Consider the following 11,614-nt stretch of genomic DNA (forward strand, 5'->3'; position numbering starts at 1 on the left):
TGACCCTCCGACAGTGCGGCGCTCCCTCAGCACTGACCCTCCGACAGTGCGGCGTTCCCTCAGCACTGACCCTCCGACAGTGCGGCGCTCCCTCAGTACTGACCCTCTGACAGTGTAGCGTTCCTGCTGAGGTAGATTTGGACAATGTTTGGCTGAAGGTGGTGCAAGGCAATGCATACTTCTTATCCAACAATCTTTACTGCTGTGTGTATATTTCCAGTGTTAGCTGTGGGAAATCCAGCTTTTGGAGTACCTGAGAATGAATGGTTAACTGTGTGAAGCTGACAGTGTTTATGCTCAGAAAACCCCGGGACTCAATGCCACAGGAGACTAGCTCCTCTTCCCACTCACAGTGACTGAGGTGAGAATGATTTGCAGTGAAATAAATGAGACAGCCGCGCTTCCCCCAGATTATAAATGTCTTGATTTTAATTCCACATCCAAGGTATATACAATGAAACCAGCAAAGCTCATTTTTAAATTAATAATGATATAATATACAAAGCTTCTCTGCAAACATTGGTGTGAGACATAAACTCTTAGAAGCAAAGGAAATAAGATAAGGTTCTGTCTGATTATAACTGTCTGAAATATTGGCTGTGAATTAGGAATCGGTATAAAAACTGGGAGTGACAGGGATGAGCTCTGGCTGCTAGGGCTGGTCCCAAGACTACAGGCTGAAGAGTCTCAGGAGTTTCGCATTTCAAATCCTACACAACAGATGCAGGCCATTCCACCCATCATCCCTCGGCCAGCTCTTTGAAGTAATCATCCAAATTGTCCCATTCTCCTGCTCCTTACCCAATATCCTGACGTTTTATTTATTCTTTTACAAATATTTATCCAATTCCCTCCTGAATCTGTGCCCAATGTCCCTTTGGGATGCATGTTCCAAATCACAGACACTTGCTATGCAAAAGTCAATTCTCATCTCCTTCTCTGGTTTATCTCCTTCAACCTGTGTCTCTCTGATCACTGAACCTCAAGATCCTTGGGTGCTCTGAGATGTTCGGCCAAGATATTAATCAAGGAACCTTTATTGGAGGACAGTGACCTGGGGGGAAGAATCATAAGTTATGTGCTAGTGATAGGGAACGAGGGAGTGAGAGGGACAAAGGAAGGAGGAGGAAGATGGGGAACAAGAGGAAGGAGAGGCAACAGGTACAGAAATATAGAAAAGAATTAAACAGAGAGATGAGTGAAAGGAAGAGAAACAGTGTGTAACAGAGAGGGGCAAGGAAGAAAGAAAGGGAGTGTCATAATCTGTCACTAATTCAAACAACTTGCTTCACAAAAATTTGGAGTTAATTGGCTAATTAAATGAAGAGTGTCACAATGATATGGGACCTGATCAGCCAGCTGGGATCTAGGCTGGGATCTCACCCAGCTAAAGTGATCTCCAACTCCCAGGGATCCTTGGATGGTGGGATGGTAAACCCACAGCAGGGTTTGCCAAGGCTACAGTAATACCTCGTTCCGATCTCTACAATCTAATGTAGGAAAATATTTTTTAAAAGTTCATAACATCAAAAGAATATCACAAGGCATCACGTGTAATATTGCAAGTGCTCATTTGATGGAGAAACGAATTAGTGTTTATAAAAGGAAATGTTCTTTCAACATTGAGGAGTCTAAGTGTTTGGCACTACAACAAAGGCATTGTACACAATCTATCAAAGAAACTGGAAAAACAATCATAGGCCTGTAGAAGAGCGAGGGCAGCCTGGCCTCTGGCTGAAGCATAACTTCAGAATGATTGGAGCCAAACAATGAGCTGATACTTGAGAAACCTGCCAAAGCCAAGCACCCGCACCAACGTCTCCAGTTTACCAAGCTCTGTGTGGCAAAAAAAAACGCTGGGACCTAGACTGGGGGAAGGCATAGCAATTAGATTGGGGCCTTGATGCACTGATACTAACAAATGCAGCAAAGGCACTGAGTCAGGGAACATTGTGACTCAGCCTACAGCAAGTTCACTGATCCAAGAGACACATTGAAGGTTCTGAAGGTATTCTGGTGTCCATGTATTAGGAATTCAGAAAGTGGGAGGCTGTTGGTGTGGGAGGGGATTAAAACCCATCCAGTACTGAGTCCTCATGATCGCTATCAAGCTCACCTAATGATTAGTCTCCTCAAGAAACAGGATGGAGAAAGATTAGGCACAAAAAGCTCCTTTGGCCTAAGACTGGGAATATTCAGTCATTCCCCAGAGCTAAACCCTCACTAAGTAACAGCAATTATTGATGGGAGATATATAAAGGAAGCAAGTAATGGCACTCTGAAGGATTTCTATACACTCTTTGAACTCTAATCTAAATATTCTGCCTGAGAAATTCACAGAGAAATAGTTTATTTTCATGACGTGATCTTGAGAGTTATTTGTTGTAGAAAGCGTGACATTGATAAATTTGAAGAGTTGTTTTAAAAAAGTGTACTGCAGGGACTGTGGCAGGCTTTGGTTAATCTTTGTTACAGTTTTGATCTAATTGAGGGGCTCATTAGGATCATCTCAGAGGCCAGTTAGGAGTCAGCCACATTGGTGTGGGTCTGGAGTAACATGTGGACCAGGCCGTGCCGGACCAGGCTGTGCCAGACCAGCTGAGAATGGCAGATTTCCTTCCCTAAAGGACATTAGCGAACCAGCTGGTAAGGTCACCACCGAACAGCTGCTACGTCACTTAGCTATGGAGTCCCCAGCGTTCCACTTCCAGGCTTTAAAATATTCTCAAATTAGAAGCAGTGGAATTTCATCTCTGAATTACTTCAGTCAGTGTCTAACTTACATGCCCTGAACCTAATGACCAACACAGCATGGCCAGGAACTGCTGAAGGGATGAAGTTTAGTAACAGGCACTTAGTAAATCAACATATGCAAAAGGGAAATGTAACTCTGTCACAGATTAAAAACACAACTTCCAATGAAGTATTAATTTGCGTTCATTGCTTGCGTTGTTGGTCAGATGATCCAAATGAATCTCCACTCCATCTCCCCCAGTCGTCCTCATAATCCATCGTCACTGTTTAGCGTCAGGCCAGGAGGCCAAGTCGAGTCACCTTTGTTGACAAGAATGAATGGATTATAAAGACAATGGTTTTGGGGCACGACTGTAGGTTGAGTTGCTGTAAGACAGAAAGGATGCAATTACTGACCTGAACACATTTGAGAGAACAGGGATCCAACCTAGAGTCAGAACAGTCACATAATTTGATTTCACTGAGATTCTGGGATCTAAGATTTCTTTGCAAGACAAATTCTGTGAATGGAACCTCAAATGGATCAACAAACATTTTATCTACATCTTCCACATACTCTACCTTTACTGTTTAATCTCCTGTGGGGAGATTCTGCTATATCGCCACCCCACTGAAACCTCAAATATAATCCATGTGGTCAGTGCAATAGGGAAAGGACTCCAAAAACGGGCATTTCTATAGTGCCTTTTCATTACCTCAGGACAGCCAATTAAATACTCAAGAAGCATACTCATCATTGTTATGTAAGAAACACAGCAATCAATTTTCAAACAGTAAGATCCCAAATACAGCAACATCACAATGACCAGTTTGCCAGTTTTCAGAATGTTGACCAGGTGCCAATAATTGGTCAAGACACTGTGGAGAAACCCAGAACTCTTCATAGAATAATGCCGAAGCAAGTCTTTCATCTAGCTGAGGAAGCAAATATGACAGCATTTTAATGCTCTAAGAGTAAACACCTCCTCCGACAGTGCGGCACTCCCTCAGCACTGAGCCTCCGACAGTGCCCACTCCCTCAGCACTGACCCTCCAACAGCGCGGCGCTCCCTCAGCACTGACCCTCCGACAATGCAATAAACCCCCAACCCTGGCTGGATGTTTGTCCCTCTGTAATCATTTAATACAAGCCATTGTCTTGCTTGGCCTAGACGGGTTGGTGCCAAGCAAGACACAGACCATTGTCCTATCCAAGTAACCTTATATTTCCCACAGCTAATCTACCTAATCTGCACATCCCTCGACACTATTGGGCAATTGAGCACGGCCAATCCACCTAGCCTGCACATCTTTGGACTGTGGGAGGAAACCGGAGCACCCAGAGGAAATCCACGCAGACACAGGGAGAATGTGCAAACTCCACACAGAAAGTCATCCAAGGGTGGTATCGAACCTGGGTCCTTGGCACTGTGATGCAGCAGTGCTAACCACTGAGCCGCCATGCACTCATCATGACATTTCACAAGAAAACCAATTCAAAGGGAAAACAACATTCATACTGCATGAGAGAAGGGTGCTATTTGGTTATGTACCGACTAGAGATGTTTTGTTTGTGAAAACTTGTCACGTTGTTGTTTTTAAACGTAACTTGAGCAGTGGAACTGTGTGGTGTCCTTTTGGTGGAACTCAATTTAACACTGTTGAAAGATGTTGGCACCAATTAGAGTGAACCTGCCTGGTTTGAAATCTAAACAAAGTTTGGCAGTTAGCTGTCAATCATTGTTGACTGCTGCATTATCCAGAGCAATGCAAAAACTACCAACAGTCCACTTGCCAACCAACTGCACTCTCTTCTCATGCAGTAGGAATGTTGGCTTCTTCCCTTGATCTTGGATTCTTGCTAATTGTCCTGATGTGTGCGAAATGAAAAGTTCTTGACAAAATCTGTCTTTTTTCAGTGCTACTCAAGTTCTATCCTGCCAAATGACTATTTGAATATGGGATTACATCCTATGGAATTAGAGTCCAATAACAGAAACATTGACACTAAGCTGTCCCTACCATTTCAATAATAGTTTCTGTGCAGTGGAAGTACTCACAATCTCCCCTTCTGGGCCCCCAAAGTCCAGGAAAAGCACTTTGACTCCATCATCAGACGACATGCGAAGTTTCTCGAAGGGCTGGCTGAGGAGAATCTTGCGTTTGCCCATGTCAGAGGTGTCCTGGTAGATGGTGAAGCCCTTTTCCAGGTGCACAGCGAGTTTACAATCCTGGCCGTTCCAGATACACGCTGAAGAAAGGGTGAGAAATTGAGAGCAGTGTCAATCACTGCACGATGATACAGACAGGCTGGTCAGATGGGCTGAAAAGTGGCAAATGAAAAGTATGACGAGATTTATTTCTGGGGGGGACTAACTTGGCAAGGGGAGTATGTGTTGTATGGTGGAAACCAAGGAAGTACAAAGGACCTGAGGGATCTTGGTGTGTACATCCATCGATCGTTGAAGGCAGTAGGACAGGTATCTAAGGTGGTTAAGAAAGTATATGGGCTACTTGGCTTTATTAGTTAAGGCACTGAGTACAACAGCAGGGAGGTGATACTGGAGGTGTACAGACATTTGGTGAGGCCACAGCTGGAGTACTGTGCACGTTTCTGGCCATGACACTATCTGAAGGATGAGAGAGGGGTGGAGAGGGTGTAGAGGGATATTCACCAGGATGTTCTTGGGCTGGGGTGATTCAGTGATGAAGAGAGTCTAGACAGGCTGGGGCTGTTTTCATCACCCACTGGTGAGCGGACAGGTGAATCCATGAAAAGATCAGCCATGACCTTACTGAATGGCAGAGCAGGCTCAATGGGCCAGATGGCCTACTCCTGCTCCTATTTCTTATGTTCTTATTCAAGAATAGTGGCCTGAAGGGGGATCTGGCTGTGATGTATAACATTCTGAGGAGCATAGACAGGGCAGACAGGGAGAAATGCCTCCCTTTTGTAGAGGGGCAGTAACCATGGGGAACGGTTTAAGGCCGGGAGTGGGAAGTTTGGAAAAGGCTGTAAGAGGCAGGATATCTAGAGACATTGAAGAATTATTTAGATGGACACTTAAAACACCATAGCAACAAGACTACAGGCCAAGTGCTAGGAAATGAGACTAGAGTAGAAAGGAGATTGATCACCGGTGCAGGCAGAGATACATAGGGTCGTGATTAGTAAGGGGATCAAAGGTTAAGGGAAGAAGGCAGGAGAACGGGGTTGAGAAACATATTAGCCATGATCCATTGGCAGAGCAGACTTGATAAGCTGAATGGCCTAATTCTGCTACTAAATCTTATGCTGATGGGCCGATGGCTATGACTCAACGCGATGTTATTCCTTAAGAGTTTGTTTTGGATGGCAAAGAGAAATTGGAGGCAACTTGGGGCAGGTTTGCTTCCCTCTCCATATCCTGAACTGATGTGAATTCAAGAACGACGCAAGAACTAGGACAGCAATCCTGACTCTCCATTCAGAACAGTCTCAGGGCACTGAGTAGGATGATCTGCCACAATCATATTGAATGGTGGAGCAGGCAGAATGGCCTCCTCCTGCTCCTAGTTTCTGGTTCTGCCTGACAGATGGAGTGTAAATGTGGAGAAGTGCAAACCAATTCTGTTTGATCACCAGAAAAGGAAAAACAGAATATTTCTCTAAAAGACACAAAACATATAAATATTAGCATACAGACAGATTTGGCAGAACTTCTACACAGAATGCAGGACTTTAACCTACAGCTAGCGGTCACAAAGTATATTCAAAGCTGAGATAGACAGATTTTTAATCAGGAAGGGAATTGAGGTTTACGGGGGAAAGGCAGGAATATGGAGTTGAGGATGATCAGATCAACCACGATCTCATTGAACAGCAGAACAGATTTGTTGGGCTGAATGGCCTGCTCCTATGTTTTATGGTCATATAGGATGTTTCTCCCTGGCTGGGGTGTCTATAACATGCTCCCTCTCAGAGGAGAGACCACTCACCTGTGACGACCTCCTGGATTAGCTCGGCCGCACTGTGACAACCATTGACCAGAAGGCATGTCCACACTGACAGGTCCAGCTGGATCTCTGCACAGAACAGGTGGGTCTCCACGCCATGTGGAGTACCAGCCCTCAGGACAAAGGACAGCTCTGAGGAGTCAGCCAACAGGGAGCCCTTGGCAGGACCCGAGTGAACCAACCTGAAATACAGAACATGGACCACCTTAACCCTTTCCATCTGACCTCAAATCCAATCCTAAACTGATCCCACATGCGGTGTGCATCAACCTTCCTGTATCAACTGAAAGCAAAACACACGCAGCGAAGGGAAAATTGGTTCCGGAACTTGATTGGATCATGTTTCGATAATATCGAGTTGGGTGATATTGACCAGAGGGAAACATACGATACTATGATGAGTGCAGAATTCAGAGGGAGAAGAGTCCCTGGAACAGACCATTAGAATTCCAGTTTCCAGGAAACCTGGTGTTGTCTTAGACCACTTATGTCACCATCAAAAGATTAGCAGACTCTTACCCTGCCTCAGCCAATCTGCTGCTGAAGCCATCATCTACAGCGTTATCACCTTCACACTTGACTACTCCATTGCTCTCCCATCATCCACCTCTCCTCGATCCTGAGCTCAGTCAAAACTGTGCCACCTGTCTCTCAACTCTTGCCAAGTCCCCTTCACCCATCACACCCTTTCACCTGTCACACCCTTTCACCCATCACACCCTTGCTAGACAGCCGTTCTCACTAATGGGGAGAAGCTTCTTCTTCATGGTGCCATTGCTTTTCCAATGAGAGAGTCCTCTTGCAATGAGACAGTCCTTTTGCTCTCAATCCTTCCTACAATGGGAACAGCTTTACCAATTTCCCCACTTGTTACTCTACACCTTTCCATTCAATAGGGCATCATTTGTCTCAGTGTATCTGCTGCTGTTTGGATACCAAAACTGATTCCACAGCTCTGCTGCTGTTCCTCAGTCGGATATCTTCACAAAGCTCCAAAAAAGCCTCTGGATAAAGACTCTGATATAAAATTTCTACTGTTTCACCAAGGTCTTTTCAGGAAGAACATGACAAATGGTGAGAATCTCCACAGGAATAATATGGAATCAGCTGAGAAACAGTCGTTGGGAGGCCCATCACCTCTCTATTTGGATCAGAGCAGAAATGTTACTGATCCAGTGTCACAGTGGAGCGGTTACTAGACCAGTTTGGAGAGGTTACTGAACCAGTTAGAGTGCAGAGGTTACTGGACCAGTGTCAGCGTGGAGCGGTTACTGGCCCAGTTAGAGTGGAGACGTTACTGGACCAGTGTCACAGGGGAGAGGTTACTGGCCTGGTGACACTGTGGAGAGGTTACTGGCCCAGTGACACAGTGGAGAGGTTACTGGTCCAGTGTCACAGGGGAGAGGTTACTGGCCCGGTGACACTGTGGAGAGGTTACTGGCCCAGTGACACAGTGGAGAGGTTACTGGTCCAGTGTCAGAGTAGAGAGGTTACTGGTCCAGTGTTACTGGACAACAGCAAGTAAGGGGAGTGAGATCAAATCCCATGGAACTGTTGGGAATTTGAACTCAATTCTAAAACTATAGAAATGAATTCTAACCTCTGTAAAAGTGACCATGAAATTGTCAGTTTGTAGTAAAACCCCACCTGGTTCACTAATGCCCTTTAGGAAAGGAAACTGCCATCCTTACCTGGTCTGGCCTACATGTGACTCCAGACCCACAGCAATGTGGTTGACTCTTAACTCCCCTGTGAAGGGTCTAACAAGCCACTCCATGCACCAATCACAGGGCTCCCCAACTTCTCAAGGGGTGGGAAATAAAACTACATCTGACTTTTACCAAAACAGCCTCGTGGCCGGAATAACATTCAGTCTGCAGTTACAAACAGGAGGCTGCAGGAGGCAGTGCAGTTGCTGACCTGGTTGCAATGAGGGGGTGCCTGGAGCTGGGGCTGTTCAGACTCTCTCTGGTTTGTGGTAAACTGTTGTACAGCAGCAAGTCCTTCTCAGTGAGAATGGCGAGGACCGGCTTTTCCACATCACCTGGTACCTGCAGGAAACCAGACACAAGACAGCTCAGGGGAATGTGGAACAGACGGGGGGCTGGGAGAGGGGGAACTGACCAGGGGCAGGAGAAACTGGGAGAATGGGGGTGTGCAGGAGAGACCAGCAATGGGCGGGATGGGGGGTGGGGTGTGCGGGAGGAGAGACGGTGGACGCCAGGGCAGGAGGGACTGGGATCAGGAGACACTGGAGGGTGGGGCAGGAGAGACCAGGATAGGAGAGATGGGGGTATGCACAGACAGTGTGGAGGGGGGGGGGGGGCAGACAGGGTGGGGGGGGGGGGGGGGGCACAGACAGTGTGGGGGAGGGAGGGTGTGCACAGACAGCGTGGCGGGGGGAGGGTGTGCACAGACAGTGTAGGGGGTAGGTGCAAGACCACATTGAGGAGATGGTTGTTCAGACAGCATTCCCCCCCGCACAGGGAGACGGATGCTCCTGGGCAGCCTCCCCAGGGGAGACAGGAGGTTCCAGGACTGAAACCTGGATCAACATGCAGCAGGACCCCAACATTCCTCAGAGTGTAATGGAGGTAGGGGGGGTGCTGCGGGGAGGAACAGAGAGGGACACAGAGCACAACAGAGAGAGACAGGGAGAGGCAGAGACAGACACAGACAGACAGCAAGGGAGGGAGACAAAGAGAGAGAGAGAGTGGGGGGTAGGGAGACAGAGAGAGAAAGAGCGAGAGAGAGGGAGAAAGAGAGAGAGAGAGTGGGGATGGGTGGAGGGGAGAGAAAGAGAGGGAAACAGAGAGAGAGAATGAGAGAGAGAGAGTGACAGAGGGTGACAGCGACAGAGGGTGAGAGAGAGAAACAGAGGGTGAGAGAGAGAAACAGAGGGTAAGAGGGGCAGAGAGAAAGGGAGGGACAACAACAGAAAGACAGAGAGAGGGAGAGGGAGAGAGACAGACAGAGAGAGTACAAAAGGAAGAAAGGCAGGAGAGAGAGAGGGAGAGGGGGCTAGGGCATAATGTTATTGGATTGTAATTCAGACACTAATGATATGTGAGTTCAAACACCATGAGGCAGATGGTGAGGTTTAAATTGAATGAGTTTATAAATGTGGAATTGAAAGCTACCACTCAGTATCACTGACCTTGAAATGATCAGCATTTGTTGTAAAAGCCTACCTGGTCTTAGGGTCTTCCCAAGTCTGACCTACACGTAACTACAGGCCCACATGTGACTCTCAAAGACAACTGGGGATGGGCGACAATTACTGATCTCACCAGCAACAGGTCAATAACAATAATCTAAAAATTAACCAGTTGACAAACCTCCCTTAAATGATGTGTGACGACAGGGTAAAACTGTGGTCTTTTCACTCAGTGAAAAAGCCAGAAATTTGTTGCCCATCTCTAACTGTCCTTGAACTGAGTATTGGAGAGAGTTACACATAGGCCAGACTGGGCAAGTAAAGCTGATTTCTTGCCTAAAGGGCGTTAGAATTTGACTACAATCGATGACATCACTGCTGACTAGCTTTATATTTCAGATTTAACAATTGAATTTAACTACTAACCACCAAATACTAGAGTGGGATCTGAAATCAGTATTTTGAGAGCATTAGCCTGGGTCTATGGATTACCGAGCAGTGACAATTCCACTGCACCACCATCTCAACCTAAACATGAGCAATCTCTAGGATCTTTAACACAGCAAGATTTCAGCAACCTCTTGCTTTGAAGCAGCTTGTAAATTTGCACAGCCTGTGTTTTCGTACTGCTTATGGATTTACACAGCTTGTATTTCTATGTAACTGAGCAAATCATCATCCAGCTGCTTGCACAGGGTGTGTTCATTGTCCCCGGGAAATAGAAGGAGGTATTAGATCAAAAAAACCAAATGTTGGTCAGACAAATAGCTTCAGTCATCTGTCCTGATATCACTTGTATCTTCATGTTAAGTTTAGTTTGTGAATAATGCTGTGGAGTGTTCGATGACATTAGAGGTGTTATCTAAGGAACTTATGAGAAATTATAGGATCACATCAGGAATGTTGGACAGTCTGGGCTTGTACCTGCTGAAGTATAGGAGAGAAACAGGTAGCTTGATTGAAACATCCTGAGGGGACCTGACAAGGTCATTGTGAAAAGGAATAGTTCTTCTTATGGGAAAATCTGGAACTGGGGTGACAGTTTAAGATTAAGGCAGAAATAAGGAGGTAGTGAGTCTTGGAATTCTTTTTCTCAAAACGTGATGGCTGACGGAGGTGGGGAGGTTATTTATAAGCAAGTGGAGGGGGAGGTGAAGGGTAATGGGAGTAGGCAGGGAGGTAGAGTAATTACACCAGCATGGATGGGACCAAAGGGCCGAATGGTCTGCTCCTGATTCGTCAGGAAATTGATGGTGACTGGCACTACAGTGTGTTGGTTTTTATTCCACACTCTGATCAGTATGGTGGAAGATAAAGGGAATTTACCTGCTCTGTCAGCCAGCCCACGTGTTTAATTTCTTTACTGCCAGCTATGCCCGAGTTACCAGCCAAGGCTCTAATCTCAGCTTTCACCATGGGCAGGAGGGCACTGGCATTACCGTGAAGGGCACTGAACCAGGACTGAGCAGTGGCACTGTCCTTCAGCCGCAGAGACACAGAGGACTTTCCATCAGCAGACGAGAGGTCAATGTACCTAAAGCAGGAGAGACAGGGACACACTGAGACACATAGAATCATTCACACACAACCACCCAGAGACAGAGCACCACAGGATACAGCAGCACCTCCCCAGGGCAGGTAGGATCCCGGGAGAGAGGGGAGTTAACTCCCCCCGGGGACCCCCCAGTAAATACTGACACACTGACCCTCCTCCCCGGGGACCCCCCC

General features: G+C 46.5%; 1 protein-coding gene across 1 annotated transcript in view; it reads right to left on the reverse strand.

The window, feature by feature from the left end:
* Positions 1-407: 407 nt before the first annotated feature.
* Positions 408-11,614, reverse strand: part of snta1 (syntrophin, alpha 1) — a 45,084-nt gene continuing 33,877 nt past the window's right edge. Inside the window, exons 3-7 of the mRNA XM_048608359.1 lie at positions 11,213-11,420; positions 8,650-8,780; positions 6,712-6,911; positions 4,794-4,984; positions 408-3,120 (exon numbers count right to left, since the gene is read on the reverse strand). Coding sequence (XP_048464316.1) covers positions 3,028-3,120; positions 4,794-4,984; positions 6,712-6,911; positions 8,650-8,780; positions 11,213-11,420 — 823 coding nt within the window. The 3' untranslated portion in view covers positions 408-3,027. The remainder of the gene's footprint in view (positions 3,121-4,793; positions 4,985-6,711; positions 6,912-8,649; positions 8,781-11,212; positions 11,421-11,614) is intronic.

The sequence above is a fragment of the Rhincodon typus genome, chromosome 19 (genome assembly GCF_021869965.1).
Source record: "Rhincodon typus isolate 14 chromosome 19, sRhiTyp1.1, whole genome shotgun sequence".
Classification (NCBI taxonomy): Eukaryota; Metazoa; Chordata; class Chondrichthyes; order Orectolobiformes; family Rhincodontidae; genus Rhincodon; species Rhincodon typus.